Source organism: Megalops cyprinoides, chromosome 24 (assembly GCF_013368585.1).
Source record: "Megalops cyprinoides isolate fMegCyp1 chromosome 24, fMegCyp1.pri, whole genome shotgun sequence".
Classification (NCBI taxonomy): domain Eukaryota; kingdom Metazoa; phylum Chordata; class Actinopteri; order Elopiformes; family Megalopidae; genus Megalops; species Megalops cyprinoides.
This window is the reverse complement of record NC_050606.1, coordinates 5,133,359-5,150,561: the sequence shown is the minus strand read 5'-3', so window position 1 is coordinate 5,150,561 and position 17,203 is coordinate 5,133,359. Positions and strand designations below refer to the sequence as shown.

Genomic DNA, 17,203 nt, shown 5'->3' with positions numbered 1-17,203 from the left:
ATGGAGCACCTTGGTAAAAGTGATGAGTCCATTTTAAACGCACATTTAGAAACTGGTACTGTGCATGTACAATCAGTCATGCAGAGCACTTTGTCCAAACAGGGTTAAGTACTCTCTGCTCGGCCAAGACCATATGCAAACATATGTGGCAAATGGCATGTAGCATATAACTGTTGCTCTCCTAATCTTACTAAGCTGTTCAATCATGTGGCTAAAAGAACACGTCTCCGTGGTTACGAGACATAGCAGTAGCATTAAGTGAGAGGCCACGCAGCTTAATTTCTATGGCTTGTCTGCGGCACGGACGGAGGACACCTGACCCGTCACAAATCAGAGAACCGCACAACACTTTCCATGGAGTCCTCCCCCTCCCCCCGAGGGTGACTGCAGTGCTGAAAGAGGTGCTCCCGAAATCTATGATTTGGTGGTACGTGATGTTTCGGAGAACTTGGAAATGCTTCCAGCCTGGATTGTGACCCGTTCAGAAGCAGACCCATTAAGTTCTAGAATGCAGTCTGCTGAAGACAGACCTTGCTTGGCATACCTGCAACTCAAAGCCTGCGGGCTTACCTGAAGATTCACAGCAAGAGACACACTGCAATCTGTTTACCTCACATACAACCCGGTGCGTGTCCGTGTGATCACATGACATGGCGCAGGTGCAAAAGCTCCTCAGTTTTTACCTGCGGATGCCTGGAGCGGCAGATATGCCAGCCGAATCATCAGCTGCAGGAGGGCACCAGAGCAGGAGCTCAAACAGTGCCTGACGCTGTTCTTTCCAAATATTACACAACGAACAAAGGAGTACATGTTGACCCCGCTTTTCCTTTAAGCATTTTATCTCTGAATAATAATTTATTTACGCTGTACCCGCAGCTAGCTGGCACTGTTTCTCTGCTGCCTGCCCACTGTCTTGCCTTCGCTGTGAGAGTCGTTACTGCCTTATGGCACCTTAAGACCGAAAGCAGCTTGCCTTCACACATTTAGGCAATGCTGACAGTATTAGTGAGACAGTGAGTAGTCTTCTACTGACGCCTAGCTACGCTGGTACCCTCCTTGAAGAGACATTCCTCCACACCTACGCCCCCAGTTATTTTGATTTTGTCCACTACACAGCAGGACCACAAAAATTATGCACCGTCATGCCAGAAACCGTTCTGCATTTGCCTGCTAATGGAAATGCTGGCTAACAATGCTTTCTGTGTGAAAGTAGTTCAGGCTTGTAAAGTCACGTGACCAACCTCACATTCCACTGTGCCACCTCATATGATGAAAACACAGCCATCTGGGGTGCGAACATTTCCACAATGATGTGTGTCATCTGGCACTACGGACAGATGAGCCCGTGTGGCACCGCAATGCTGCCCAGATGTTGCTGACAGAGAATGCATTAGCTTGAACATCACATTTAGCCTTTTTTTGCTTTTGTGAAATGTAGTTACTGCAGCCTCTCTATGTGCTCTAAAGATAGAAGCACTTATACCTTTTAATTAAACACTCATGGTTTCTTTTGATTCATGCCACTTAGCAATCCTGCAGAGTGCTGTTATTGATTTCAACCAAAACAGACAGACAGAATCTGAATGTGAGCATGTACTTCCACTTGAAAAACAGCGAACAATAAATAAAACTTATGAATGTTTCAAAACTGGAAGATTGGCATGTTTATGAAACTCATCAGACTACGTCCAGTTTGGTTTGGCTGAACAACTAACTAATCAAAATGGTGAGTAAACTAATGATCATGTTTTAAGTATGTCCCCATAATAATTTACTATCTCAAGATCTGCAATGGTGTATGGCCTCAAATAATATATTACATTACTATTACTATATTATTCAGCTATTAACAAATGCCATAATCTAGGCCAGCTAAAAGAGTATCAGCAGGTTCAAGTGCGTGGTCCCTTGCACAGTTCAGTACAACTTCATTTCAAATTACAGCTTCAAGTATTGCAAAGAGCATGATGCACAACTGCTGCAATGACTTACAAGTTATGACAAACACTTACAATACAATGCAGTCCGAGCAAACCACTTGACAGTGTACAGAGAAGCTCTGACTCAGACCGTGTAGGTGTGCGGGGGGGGGGGGGGGCTCAGAGGTTGAGTGCATAGTGTATGAGAGCCTCGGCTCTGTCAGAGAAGTGGGCTGAGGTGACCTGTGGTCAGGGGAAGGAGGTGAGGAGATGGGTACCATGGGAGTTGGTGAGGAGGGAAAGAACCAGTCAGGCTGGAGATTTCTGAATGAATTGTCGGGGTTTAACACCACAGTAGCCTGGTAGGTCCGCCTACCGATTTAATATCCTCAATCTTAATATCAGGCATACTCTATGTGGTAGAATTTAATGAATGTTTTGCTATATATGTATTATGTTAACTGGACACAACCAGTAGCATATCCGTGATTCTGTGTGCGTACATCTCCAAGTTTATGTACCTCACTTGTTCAATGAGCTGCTAGAATTGGGAGCACTTCTTTCCTTGTTAATAAAATGATGGCACAGAAGGCATAGGGTGAACTCTGAAAAAGGCCAGTCAAAACTGAAAATATACACATATAAATATATATATTTTAAAGGAACAGCGCAATATAAGTCTATTCCATAAAAACAGTAACAGCAGCAGTAAGACTCTAATGATGCCCCCCTCTTTTTCCGTAATCAGCTCAAATATGAGGAAAACACAGTCCACAGTTCTTCTGTGGTGGCTTATTTACTTACAGTGGGCTAAGAATCCACATGGGGTTTATCTGAAATATCCTGCCATTCTGCAATCAAAGGGGCCATTATGGGTCATTTATTTATTTATTTTTGTTAACTTCCTGTTGATGCTGTGACCAGGGAAATCATTCAGGGCTTTAACTGTGGCACAATGTGTACCAGCTCGTTTCATTCGCAATGACGTCTGCTTCCATGCCAGCCTTATTAACTGTGGCATGGAATGACCCTTGCATAATTCACAATTACCCACTAAATTATTCAATGGCCAATAAAACTGCCATTCACTGCAAGAGTGACACCACAAAAACACTGCAAGCTCCGATGCAGAACCAAGTCACTCCTAAATCATCCTTCTCAAAACAGAGAAATCAAATTAAAAAAAAAAAAAAACCTCAACTTCATAACGTGCCTGCTTCTACACACACCGCAGTTGACATTCAGATTGCACTGAAGGGTAGATAACAACCACAGCACAAATATATCTAATATTGACATCAACACTTTCATATTTATTTTTCTATATAAATCCGGTCACGGGTTTGTTATCTCACAATATTTAGCCAGCTACTTCAGCTTCTCACATGGGCGCCCTTTCACAAAGTGGATCTGGCTGAGTCCCAGGCTTAATCTGAAATGTAAAGGTTTTCGAGCTTTCCGAAACAAAAGGAAAGAAGCACATAATGAGCAAGGTTAGTTTCCACGGCAACGAACAATGGCTAATTAAATCCGCTCCATAAAAGGCGAAAGTTACTCCTTAAAAAAACGTTTCATAGTTGACAAAATGTCTTGAAGAAGGATTGCAGGTGAAATTTGGAGTGTTTCCCCCTAGACCAATAAAACTCCACCAGACATTAAAAACATGTTTAAAACACGGATGCCTGAATCACATGTGTTAACATGCTGGAATGGAACACAGTGGCATTGTGTGGGCTGGCTGGTCAGGCTAATGCTAACCACTGTTACCAACCATTGTTTCCAACCAAAACAGCTTGTTAGAAGAGTGCTAAAACACTGTTAAAACTGAAGTGCATGGGTATGTCTCCCGTGATAAAATGGCAACAGCACTAATCCTCTACAGATGAGCTGCATAAAATTATGACATGTAATTTCTGAGCCAAATCTGGAAACACCTTTTCAAAGAAAGTGAAAGTAAAAATGCTAAAACAAGTTTTACAACACTTAGACGGAATGTTAATTGCCATAATCATTTTTTCCCCGCCGAATATTATAAGACAGTTCCTCCCTTCCAGAAATCTATTTAAATCTCGAGTACTGCATGTAAACTGGATGAGTCATCACCACTGTAAAACTAATGCAATTACCCGCAAAATCATTCTCACCTCTGGCAACAGCATTGCCGGCACAACTGGATATCAGAGAGAGGGAGCTCAGCAATGTAAGGACCACACATTTATATTCAATTATATATTTTTTAAAATGACTGCCCATTTAGGCTGTATACGAAGGAGAACCCTTGGTGAAACACATGAGGAAATGAGGTGGGTTTTTGTCCGGGGGAGGTGGGGGGGGGGGGGGGGGGGGCAGGGGGTGTCAGGAGAAGCCATGGGCGTCAAGTTTGTTTTGAAAAGAGCCAGGCACGACGACGGGTTTGACGTGTCCCACCTTTTTAAAGTGGTGGGGACGAAATGAGCCACGACAAAAAGTGGTGGGGACATGTCCCCACCAGCGTCCCCAGCGTAAATGACGCCTATGGGAGAATGCTGGGAATGGTGTGTCCCCCCCAAACCCCCCCCCCCCCCCCCCCCCCCCTTCGCTCCGACGGCTTACCTGTGCCTCCAGCATGTCCCTCTGCATCCCCGCCCCCGCCCGCTCCTGCTCTGTGCTGTTGGTCCGGCGGATGGAGAGGCTGTGGGACTTGCGCTTCTGCTTGGCTTGGCGGGCGGCTGCACTGCTTCCGCTTTCAACAGGCATCCCTCCTCAGTAACGTCCTCTCCTGCCCCCCCCCTGCCGAAACTGCCTGGCTGAAACCGAGGGAACGAGAACGCACCGGTGTCACGGGGAGACCTGCCGAGGCCCGGGCGTCAGAACAACACACGCCGCTGCCGCTGCTGGGAGCGCTGCTGTCTGACCCAGAGACAACCCAGAGACAGTTATGAAATATTAAATATAACCGATATATATAAATGAACAATGTCTTTAATGATGCTGCTGACCACAGAAGTATGATGCATTTTAGATGTGTAAAAAAAAAACCAAAACACTTAATTACTTAAATTAAAGTTAAGCACAAGGAGCCACAGCAGGTGCATCAACAGGAGTCATATCCTATTATTATCATATCATATTATAATCCACATGCCCTTTGATCAAGAACTGAACAACACTTTTACCTAATGCTGCTGACCACAGAGGTATGATGCTTTTTAGATGTGTAAAAACAAAACAAAACACTTAATTACTTAACTTTAATTTAAGTACAATGAACCACAACAGGTGCACCAAGTGGAGAAGATCCCATAAAGGATCATTTTAATTACAATTCACATGCCCTCTGCTCTAGATCTCTTAGTCTCAAATATTGTTTTTGTGCTTGTTTCCTTTCATTATTTTAATTCCCATCACAGGATCTGCTCGGCCTATCAGATTAGAGCCTTAAACCATTTCCTGAAATATGGACCACAGTTTTAATTACCATAATGATAACCCTTAATTATGCGGCTCTTTCCTGAAGAGATGTCCACCACCGTGACCATGGCACATACCACTGCGGTCACGCAGAGCCTCACCCAAAGACCTGCCTTTGGGCGAATCATGGCCAATCACGTGACCTTGCCAGAGGCCACAGAGATGACAAATCATGACACGAATCTACATAGGACTCCTCTTCATCTACAGGCACAAAACATTAATGTGATTTTGGTGAAGCCCATAGAAAGAGTGAAAAACTGTATGTGTGTGTGTGTGTGTGTATGTGTGTGTGTGTGTGTGTGTGTGTGTGCCAGTTTCGTGGCTGGCGTATTCACGGCAATTATGCTTGAGGGATAGGTTTGCAAACGTGAAATAACTTGCACATACTTGCGATGGAAATCATCCTTTCCATTTTAACACCGTCAGCATGCATTCTGATACTGCCAAACCGATCCCAGAAACTATCTAGGCTACAGGGCACCACCAAGAAAAACGATCCAGTTAATATAGGGTACATACCTGTTAGTTAGGTTTGTTAGCATATGTATTAGTTTGCAGACAAATGTCCTGGATATGTATAACTTATAGTAAATGCATTAGCGTGTACAGCTATGCATCGGCTTGGCTGTGGGCACGAACTGACAGACGCATATGCCAGAAAACCAGTACATATGCCAATCAAGCTAATACACGCTCCAGGGAACCAATGTGCGTGCCAGGCAAACCAAGAAATATGCCAGCAAACGAATTCATTTCCTCTATTAATTTAATACTGGGTCTGCCTAATAAATTCAAAGCCAAAACGTACACCGCCGTACGGTAACACATATGCTCACAAACCAATTCATATGCCAACGAAACAGGTAGTTCTGCTCAAAAGGGGCACCTTATAATGTCGGAAATGTTGCAATTTACCGTTGACACTGTGCAATGCCTATCTTACGTTAGCTAACAGATTAAACGACATTGCTGCTGCAGACTAGTTAGCCAGCTAAAATAATTCTGTCCTTCAGTCCTTGCTGACGGCTAAACGCAGCGATCTAGCAGCTGAGAGCGCAATGTTAAGCACGGCTAAGCACAATGTCAATGCCAACAACGTGAGATTCCGGCAAAGTGAGCCTTCCCCAACCGCTTCTGCAAAACCTGGCGGAACACCCCACTGATTGCTATTAAGTTCGCCACATATGAAAATACTGCGACTGTTACATGGCAATAACAGGTTCTTAACTCGCAGACAGCTTCCTAGTCTGGCAAACTAGCTAGTCTACCTGCTTCGCTTGACAGATTCACAAATATCTAACGTTAGCTAGACAATTACTCAAGGACACAAACAATGTGCACTGTTGCAAATCCAGTCATTACAAAAACTAACAAACAAATAAATCATTTAGGAGAGAAATCTATACTCTGAGCTTGCCGGTTGAGGTTAGATGGTTAGCAGGTAAGCTAAACAACTGACTAGCTGACTAGATCTAGCCAGCTAAGCCAGCAACTTACTTTCCAACGCCTAGCTGCGCTAATGTCCTCCGCGGATCGCCGACATAAAACGCGAAACACGGATCTTCCGAGTGACCATTTTCCAGAAGGGATGACAGAAGGAAGAATCGCTGTTCCGAGTTGTTTTTGTGTGTCTGGGTTTTTTTCTGTTGACGCTTCTTTCCGCCGTGCTGTCAAAATGACATGCCCTCTCCAGCTACATCCGGGCCTCGCAGTCCCCGCTTGGGTTAAAGGGTATCGGAAAATAGCAGTGGGAGGCACCGGGAGAGCTTAGCGCTCAACAAATACTCAAACCATTCGCCTGCGATTGGCTCCGGCGCGTCAGGCGAAGCGTGCCGATAAATCAGAGCCCAGTGCGTTGTGTGTCCCGTTGAATTTTTGTTGCGAGTGCAATTTTATGTCTTGTCATCGTAGCCGCCCGACTTTAAAAATGCATAATAGACTGGTTTCACAATACAATGTGAAATGCACGTTCACGAAACTGTTCGTGCACAATGACTTAAAGTCTTTCAAAATATGATGGTTATTACTGCATAAAAATGCATGATTGTTGGCTATTATAAATTCGTCTGCGATTGTATTCCCCATAAATTTGATGTATGTACAGTTTGATATGTGTATTACCCCAATGTCTTAAAATGCTTCTCTGAATGATGTGGAGGTAACATATTTTATCAATTACCAAAAAGAATACGATAGGCATTTATTCATTCAGTAGTCTACTACTTGAATTACTTTGTAGTTCTTTAATATTCATTTAATCTCGTGCTACAACTATTTAGTCTAATTTCCAAGTCTTTTGCCGGAGGTGAGAAGTAGCTGGTGTAGCATGTAAACATATTTTACTACTCACCACTAGGGAGAGCATGAGCATAATCTGAATTTGAATGAGTGCTCATTATTCAGATGAATATATAATGCATGTATTCTGCAAGAGCTGCTCTCTTCCTAGTTTGTGATTCATTGTCCTTCTTTAAGCAGCATTCTGCTGTACGAGTTGCAAAGAGGTCTACAGATGGACTTGCCAGATAACCTTCCTCGTCTGGGAACTGCCTTGTCGTATTTTTTTCTGTGCTGTGCTGGACCCAGGGTCACTGGCTAAAGAGCAAATACTGTAGCACTGACACATTGTCAGTATTCTTTGGGGGAAAGGGTACTGTGTTACATTGACTTTGACTACAGTGAAAAGAGTGGATCAAACAGCAGCTGGCTGACTGAAACACCCAGTTAGAGGTACTTCCCCCAGACCCACATGTCTCTGCAATCAGTGGTGCTTCCGCTTGCCTTTAAGAAGCTTGAGGTTAAATACTGTATGTGTCTGGCTCTTCCTTCTTGCTCATGCAATACATGTCGGTCCGAGAGCTTCTTGTCGTCTTTTTGACCCTCTCTGGCGTCTGACAAAAACAGTAATACAGTCTCTAATATTTCATTCCGGTTTCATAACCATGACAAATGAAAAAGTTACGCTTTAACTTACCAATGCACTTGTATTCTTCATTAATGGAAAACACGTCACTACTTTTTATACACATATAATGTACATATAAAGTGAGAGGGACACAAACTTTAAGGTGATTTAACAACAGTATATAATGAGAGCTACATAGATATGCATGATACCCAGTACAAGCTGTGCACCATTTTACTCTCCCCCACATACGTGTAACCTCCATAACCCAGAGTATGTGGACTAACAAGTCACGTGCAAGATATGCCATCGTGCTCATTACAATGTACTAGTGTACATGTGTGTGTACGCACATGCCTCTGTGTGTGTGTGTGTGCATGCACGTGTATATAAAATACAGCTCAGTGAGGAGACATCGAGAGACATCAGGACCACAGAGCTGACACAGGGAACGTTAGCACTACAGTCACCATCATAATTTCAGGACCCATATGATCAGCTAAACTGTGACCTTCCTGCTGTATTTCAGGCATTTGTTCAAATCCCCGCATTGTATCCATCGGGTCCTAGTATTCTGAAATAGAAAATTCCAGTGCCGTGGATTGTTAGAAAAGGGAAAAAAAAAAACTGAACGGTGCACTAATATGCTGAATTACATGATTTAACCATGAGGTGCACCATTCTACAAGAGCTCAGAATATGCAATGTCATAGCATACAATGACCGCATTAGTTTGCTGACATCCAACGGCAGCAGTTACAACACACAGAAAAATCCATTGTGAATAATGTGCATTGACTGCCTGGATTGCTATGCATGCATGTTTTTTTTTTAAAAAAAGAAATGATTCCCCTAACAGGAAACAAAAAATGTCATCCCTATACACATGACCAGTTGTAAAATTCTGTTTCTGCTACTGACTAGCAAAAAAATAAATAAATAAACAACGGAAGCCAGCACTGCAATCTCAGTACCACTTCCTCCAGATTAAATAAGAGAGGAATCCCTTCGGTAAATGTTCTGAAATGTAACCATCACTAAGATCCATCTCCATGTATTTTTTCCTGCATCGCGTGGTTCATTTCTAGACCACTTGCACCCGAGAAGCTAAGGACAGTTTGAAATCCTACTCATGTGGCTTATCTGCAAGGAGAACTTGATGCTGTTATACAGCAGGTGGCAGCTCAGAGCCCAACACAATCCATCTCCTCATTCACGAACATCATCACCATCATCATTATCGTCATCACCCTCACCAGCACGACCATGAGACACCTCAATGTACTCCATGAGAGGGAAGTGAACTCCAACTGATCCCGCATTGCAGTATTTATTGGCTCCCAAGATTGAATATCCGGCTAATCAAAGCTCGCTTTTTCTTCCCCAAAGAACTGCAATATAAGAAGCCTACGTTTCTTCTGTTTAAATAATAACTCACTGCAGAGAGATATGCTTTTGCTCATACTTTCAGGCAGGGAAAATGACTCATATCTAGCAAACATCTCCTTTATGCAGGGTTTTCACAAATGCTGGAACAATTTTGGAATACAATTTTACAGAGCAAAAACCATTCATACAACCCCAATAAAATCTTACACATAAACACCAACACAAAACATTGGTCCAAGCAGCAACCTCAGTTTCCTCCACATGCTTGACCTCCATGTTAAATCAGGCTAAAAATGACCAACAGACACTTCTAGAAGTGATCACCCTCAAAGCGAGGCATTCACTGCTGTCGTGCCTGAATCAGTGCCATGCCCCGGCCTTTGCCAGCAGGGGCCCAATGTTACAGCAGTGATGCAGCAGTGATACAGCAGTGTCCACGCTGCTCCAGAGACCTCGTCACACAGCAGCTGGCCGAGCACAGCCACACAGGACTGCGGCAGCCCACACAAAAACATAACATATTGAGATTACAGAGAATATATTTTTAGCTCAATCAATATTTTGAACTGAATTATTGTTGTATATTGTTGAGTATTTGAAGACACAGCTCCTGAGCACCTGAAATACTACCCCCTAAAGGAATTTCTCATGTCTAAAAACTGTTTCCTACTAAACTATTTAAAAAAAAAACTAAAAAAAACAAACAAAAAGTAATCTAATGGTTTAAGACACTTGTTATCTCTAGCAGCTACCTTGTTTGGCCAACCATTGAAACCTGGTCATGCAGTGCTTCTAATATTGACTCCTTATGGTTTTTGCTTATGTTGTACTCTACCTCACTTGTAAGACGCTTTCGATAGAAGCATCTACCAAATGAATAAATGTATTGTCAGTATATTGTCAGACAAAGCAATATATTTCTGAATATATGTAATTTTCATTTGGGAGTGTTCAACTGCAGTACAAGACAGACAGGATGACAAAGGAAGCCACCCAGGAATGTTGCTATGGCAGAATTCCTGTTGGCACTACTTCATACAGTGGTGGCAGGATGATATGTTTTTACGATGTATATCCACTTTGAACTGCATGGCCTTCCTTACCATTAGCTACCATCTCCACACAACCTGGGAAAGTGAACAATGTCGTTTACTAATCTGCTTGCATCCAGTTTGGGGAAATTGATGAGTATATGAGCCTGTATGTTAAGTTACTTTTGGTGCATCATTCTTTGTGGCCAGTCCCAGTCAGGTGTTTTTTTTATATACATACAGTCTTGTTGGTAGTTTACTGCTAAAAACTCAAAGACTTATTTTGAAAATTGGATACTTCCACATTATTTTTAAGAGAACTCAGTTTAAGATGTAATGGGCCCCAGGGATAATGGCTGATGCGTGTGAGGGTGGTCGAGCCTTGCTGCTTAATGCAGGCAGTAGGAGGAAACACAGACAGACTGGCTGTCATGTCACTGCATCCCCGTCATCCAACGTATTGACTTTACGTCTCCCTCCCACAACTTCTGGGGGCTGAATCAAGTTTGATTCTTGCTTCTTCGTCCAATTTGCTGGCTCATACTTTCAAACTCAGAAAAAGGGATGTAGCACTTTGTGAGTGAGAGCACTGTGATGAATAAATTGCACAATAAAAGTGCGCAAGCTTCGTTTTCTGTCATGACGACCCGCACAGACATCAGCGGATCAGAGTTATGAGCGCTTTCTGGAAGAGTTTGAATCCTCTGCAAGGGCACTACGGTGCTTCCTGTGGTTCATGAGGCAGCAACAGTCAAATTTCACTGGAAACATCTGCCTTGTACTTTCTGGAGGAATGTTATGACCTCTGCAAGTATGAAAAATGCACGCTTATGTGAGAGAGTCCATCATTGTGCACATTCCATTTTCTTGCCAGACGGATACTTTGTGGAACTGCATTGGATTCAACCACTTAAACAGTGCAATTCATCAGGTATCTATTTCAGGTATGTGCAAAGGAAAAAGACTGGATCAATCAATCCATATATGCGTCTGTATCGTCTTTTTTTAATCAAAATGGCAGAAACAGCTGCTATCCTCTCACTCACAAGTCATACAAAGTTCTAAACATGAGTTAAACATGAGAGCCCATCTAATTCATCCTTTTTCCCCACCCCAAAAAGACTTGCTTGCACTTAAGACTTAAGTATTTTAATTTTAAAATACTATTTCCTTGTTTAAGTCCATATGACTGGTCAGCAATGACATTGCTCAAGTAGTTAATGGCTATACTCTTTTTAAAAGATGCAACTGAAAGGGAGAAATTAAGATTATGTTGGGATGTCTGTCTGAAGACATTTATTTCAATGTGCTCAAGTCATAATCATTCATTAAAGTCAAGGAAATACAACACACCAATGTCTCACATTTATATCAAAATCTGTGTTGTGGAAGGCAAACACGTTTTAGAAAACACAAAGCTTTCAGCATTCTTAGTCAAAATGCAATTTATGTGGGACGTGGGATGCAGACTGTTCTGTATTATATTCTATAGTAATTTTCAGTACCTAAAAATTATACTAGTGGGATGAACACAGACCCATAAACTTCTGCAAGTGCAGGTGGGGGCGGTGGCTACTCCACTGTTAAATGAATGTGTTACGTAAATAGCTGTATATATTTCTTTACCTTCCAGGAGTTTTAAAAAATCAACAACTGTGAATATACATCATTTCTAAAGTAAAGAAATCAGTTTAGAGGAGGCGACTGATATAATCTGAACGGATGGCGGTAGACACAAATGATTGGACTGATGCAGCCACACACTGTAATGATTAATGGATTTGTTCAGTACCCTTAAACAAATAGAATAGAAAATGCTTAACAGTAGATAAGTACTATCTTGGATGAGTTTCAATAGTCTAGTAGAGTCAACGATTTTGAAAGCAACGGGGGATGGTGTAAAGATGTCTCGTGACAAATAGTTGACAAGCTTCTTCCTCGTTTCAGTGGAGAATTAAACCGTGGAACTCTTACAATAACATGGATTGATGATAATAATAAATGAAATTATCTTTGAGATTCAACGAAGTTAATCTTACGATTGATTACGTTGTATTAATAAATAAATAAATAAATAAAGGAACCAGACAACCTTAAAAGTTTACCAAACTGGCTAACCAGCTGCTGACTCCCAAAGCATTTGCTATTTGATGTAGAGAATCTGGTGCACCAAAGTTACAAAAATAAATAACTGATGCGAATGGCTCACTTTGATCTTAACTAGGTAGCGAACAAAAAGTAGCCCAATTTTACAATTTTTGCTCAGTTCCACGTTAAATGAACGCAAACCATGTAAACTACACAAATCAATACTATTTTTTTTTTAAACTTATTATCGCTACAGTCTAGATAAAATCACAATATCAAGGTATATCAGCCAAAACAGAAAGGCTAATAAACACTGTCCACCGCTGTTAACGATGAATTCCCCAGCGATTACCCGCAACCAATCCACACCCACGTGTTTGATCACGAGTGGAGCTCTCGGCCCTCGGCACCGACCAACAGAGGAGGCCGTTCACCGCGCAGGGAGGCGGGAGTTCCTGGGAGTCTTTTGGCGTGACTACGAAAAGAGTGCGATGGTCGGTGCACTCCGAATGGAAAAGGAAAACTGTAGCAAATTTTCTCCGTTCGCCGCTGGAATTAGCCAGTTTGCAAGACCGAAAGCGGACGATACCGAAACAGGAAAGGCTTAAAAAACTGAACGTTTTTCCCTCCCCCCTCAATTTTACAACTCTTAAACAACCTCTGACTTGGGAGAATTCGAAGAATAACAGGGCTGTGTTTTTTTTGTTTTAACCCTTTAACGAAAAAAGAACAAGTTAGTTAAAACTTTAATATCAAAAAGACGACGTAGCATTTTAAATCGGATTTCGCTTTTTAGAGCATTTAAAAGCTGCTTTAGATTACCTTTTAGGAAAGGTCAGTATTGAGTTGGAGTAACTTAACAAGGATAAAAATCAGGAGAAAGCAGTCTGGAAAGCCAAGTAAGACGAGGCCCACACACAGCCATTGCAGCGCTGTGCAGGGAGAGTCGACAGGTGAGTAAGCGCTCCTGCCTGCTAGCCAAACATCCATATTTACGCACTGTGTAACTCGGCTACACATGAATATTAGCATGCAGAGTTATGTGTACTTTGACAGCTAATGTGTATTGTTAGTACTATAATCACGCTGTTGATTAATACGTAACGCTAGCTTACGGTGGCTGGATAAAATGGTCGGTTGAGAAATGAAGCCTGTTGGTTAACGTTAGCTAGTTGTCAGGGCAGATTTTCTGTAATTTAAATTTAAGTTTATCAGAAAAATTAAACACCCTCCCCATTTCTGGCTTTCCCTGCCTTTTAGAGGAATTGGCTAGTTTGTTAGTCAGCAAAGTTAACGTCAGGTGAGTAGCCAGCGGTAGCTAGACTCGCACAGAAAGGCCAGGCAGTGAGAATACTAATATGTATTGAATCTGTATTGAATGTATTTCTTGATTATTGTCACCTACATAATGTAAACCTTCTTGGGGAAAGTCTAATAAAGGTTATTTAAAGGAGTGGCCGTGATAATTTGGGTAAAACACAGCGAAAGCCGCGTAGCTGGGGTAGTATTTAGCTGTCTTATTTTGTTATGGTTGCTAGCTAAGCTTAAAAGCGTGGCCTGGTTGATTGAGCTGCTTTTTAGCCAACCAGCTAAGCTAACAGCTTGGCTAGAATGGAAAGGGGCCTGGGTCTCTTACTACGGAGGCCATTTTCACAAGATACTGGTAATGTTAGCTAGTAGAGCTCTCCAATTAGTTAGGTGGTTATAGCTAACTAGTTTCTAATATTGTACGTATCGTTAGCTAATTTTTACTAGCTGGCTCGCTGATATGTAGCTCGACTTGCCGCGCTTGCTTAGCGAGCTTGCTACGTTCGTGTGTACATAATGTATTTTCTGCAAGTACCCAGCCTTCTGGATAACGTCAGTTTTTTGCTTTATTAAACTTTACAAACCTATCTGTTTGGCCAAGTAAGAGCGAATAGAAACGATGTCAGCGAGTAAAACGTTATCGATAGCTAGATGACGTTAGCTAGCTTCCTAAGTTAATCAGTGTTAGCTTGCTTACTGTTAGTGTTGGCTAAGTTAGTGTGTTAGCTAGCTTACGATGATGTCGGTTTTCATTTCCTGTAAACGTTACTTTAGTTTAGGAGACAGACCTGCTAGATAGCTAACGTTACTTTAGTTTTTGACGTCGAATGCTGGTTTTTCGCTAACTTAATAACTTAAAAGTGACAATAGCCCAAGCTAAGCCTTTTTTTTGCTTGACAGGTGTCGTTGGGTAACTGACGTTAGTCGTATTTGTGGAAAGCCCACCGTTTGCTCGATAAGTACTTTAAGGTAGCTGTAGAGAAGCACTAACGTTAGCTTGATCAGTGGTTATGGATGTGGGCTAGCTAGATGGCGAGACCCCTGCTGTATCTCACCGGTTTAACGTTTTGTAATGCACCCAGAGAGCATTTCAAAATGATATTTATAGTCACAAACTGTGCCGTACACATTGCGAGTCTAGCCTCCACGCTCCCTGGTCCAGCATGTCCGCAAGCGACACAGCTGTGTCAGCTACTAAGAGGTCTGCACTGCGTCTCCGGCTGCTGGAAACTTTGAACGTACATGGGGTCCCGCTTTGGCCTGAACAACGTTGCTGTGCTTATTTGGGTGCAGGAACATGCAATATTTAGACAGTTGGTTACAACAACAACGAAGTGTGATGTTTTTTGCATGAATTCATGCGCAATATCTGGAACAGACCTTAAACCAAGCAGAGAAATGCTGTTGTGAATGTCTTTGTAGAAGATGAATCTTAAGGAGTGGACAGTTCTCAGATGGTGCACTCATCTTAATCTTTTGTTTGACTACTAATTTAATCATCTTTATTTCAAGTAATTTATACAGAATCCCACCAAAATTAGTCTGGTTTGTGCCTTTGTGGGAAATTAGCTTTAAGCAAGACAATGTAGGGTATTTTTAGAAGTCACAGATGCATGCAAATTGGCTAAAAGTGGATTTTAAAATTTTCAGGTTTAGACTGATTCATGTACTAACTGCACTTGTATGTAGGACATGTCATTTGTCAGCTCATATGATTTATGTGAGGCCTACCCTCCAGTGCTTTAGAAAGAATAGACACCACTCTGCTTGAACAATACATGTTTGTTTTACATGAATGAGAGTGCATGCAGATTGCAGGACTGATACTCTTGTCATGGGTGTGCTAAAATCTTGTCCTTAACATGATTCATTTCAGGATATGGCATTTTGTTAGAGAGCTCCCAGCATTATGGGTTCACACATACTACCTGTTGCTGCTAATTGTATTGGTCAGGCTAGACTGAGATGTGTAGACCAAATGAGTTTGTTTTATTTGCTTATGCTATTGAGATATATCCTCACAATAAAAATGAAAACAGTTCTGTATTCACTGGCAGCTATTTTACAGGTAGCAGCAATGTTCTGTGCAATTTAATAAAACATCACACAACACAAAGCACATTCTTGTCACCACATTCTCTGAAACTGGAAAAATCAACTGCTAAATTCCATACCCTTTAAGCATTTAAGGTAACTAGATCATGCATTTGGGGAGGAGGAGTGAAAAGGCAAGGGTAATCATTTAATGAACTTTTAAAAGATGATTATGCTTGTACATTAAGTTTCTTATTTCAGTTGCTAATGAGTTTTTTTGTATTCAGTAATGTTTTGCCATCGTATTGACTTAACACTTAAATCCTCATTACTCTGAATTGATCCTCACATATGTGAATGAAGTAAAATTGGAAAGATGAGAAGGACTGAATTTATACAACAATGGCAACAGGGGACAGCCAATAACGTCATCGGTTGCCAGGCCAACGATGACAAGCCTAGCAGCCAAAGGCCTTACTTTTCAGGGTTTTAAAAAAATGAGAACTGTTTGGTGCTGTTTTGCACAAGGGTAATTTGAATGTCACTATATTAGTTAGTTAGCTGTCATGCGTTTGTGTCACACAAGGGGCTTTTTCATATGAACTTATCTGAGCAGGGAGAACCTTTTTATGAGGAGTGATTTACATAACCTCTTTTAGATAAGATATCTTTCTCTTTACCTTAACTAGCCCTGCTTGCTTCCTATTCAGGTTAGACCTGAGACCATATTGCTGGAGACCTTGGAAGCCAGCTACCGTATGGCTTACAGCAAGGATCTGTTTAAGGTGCATAAAGGTAGAATATAGATCTGTGCCCTTTTATATATTTACTTTTGCAGCTGATTCAGGGAGGTTTTTAAAAATAAGGGTTCCCATATGGTCATAGATTGTTTTTGTTTGATCAGTTATTGTTCCTATGAATTAGTCTGTGACTACCATGAAAGTTTGAGGCCCGCTTATTGGGAAAATTCTGCTTTTGGTTTGCATGCACTTTCAAATAAACTAAGCAAAAAAGATGCACACTCCTCCAGATCATTGTATGAAAGTCTGTTCAGTCAATAACTGTATTTGTTATAT

General features: G+C 41.7%; 2 protein-coding genes across 2 annotated transcripts in view; one reads left to right on the top strand and one right to left on the bottom strand.

Annotated features, from left to right (window-relative positions):
• LOC118770962 (WD repeat-containing protein 37) overlaps positions 1–7,089 on the bottom strand; it is a 30,149-nt gene extending 23,060 nt beyond the window's left edge. The window contains exons 1-2 of the mRNA XM_036518756.1: positions 6,870–7,089; positions 4,512–4,705 (exon numbers count right to left, since the gene is read on the bottom strand). Coding sequence (XP_036374649.1) covers positions 4,512–4,655 — 144 coding nt within the window. The 5' untranslated portion in view covers positions 4,656–4,705; positions 6,870–7,089. The remainder of the gene's footprint in view (positions 1–4,511; positions 4,706–6,869) is intronic.
• A 6,159-nt stretch (positions 7,090–13,248) lies between these two features.
• LOC118771425 (la-related protein 4B-like) overlaps positions 13,249–17,203 on the top strand; it is a 28,575-nt gene continuing 24,620 nt past the window's right edge. The window contains exon 1 of the mRNA XM_036519415.1: positions 13,249–13,738. The gene's annotated coding sequence lies outside the window, so the exon portion shown is untranslated. The remainder of the gene's footprint in view (positions 13,739–17,203) is intronic.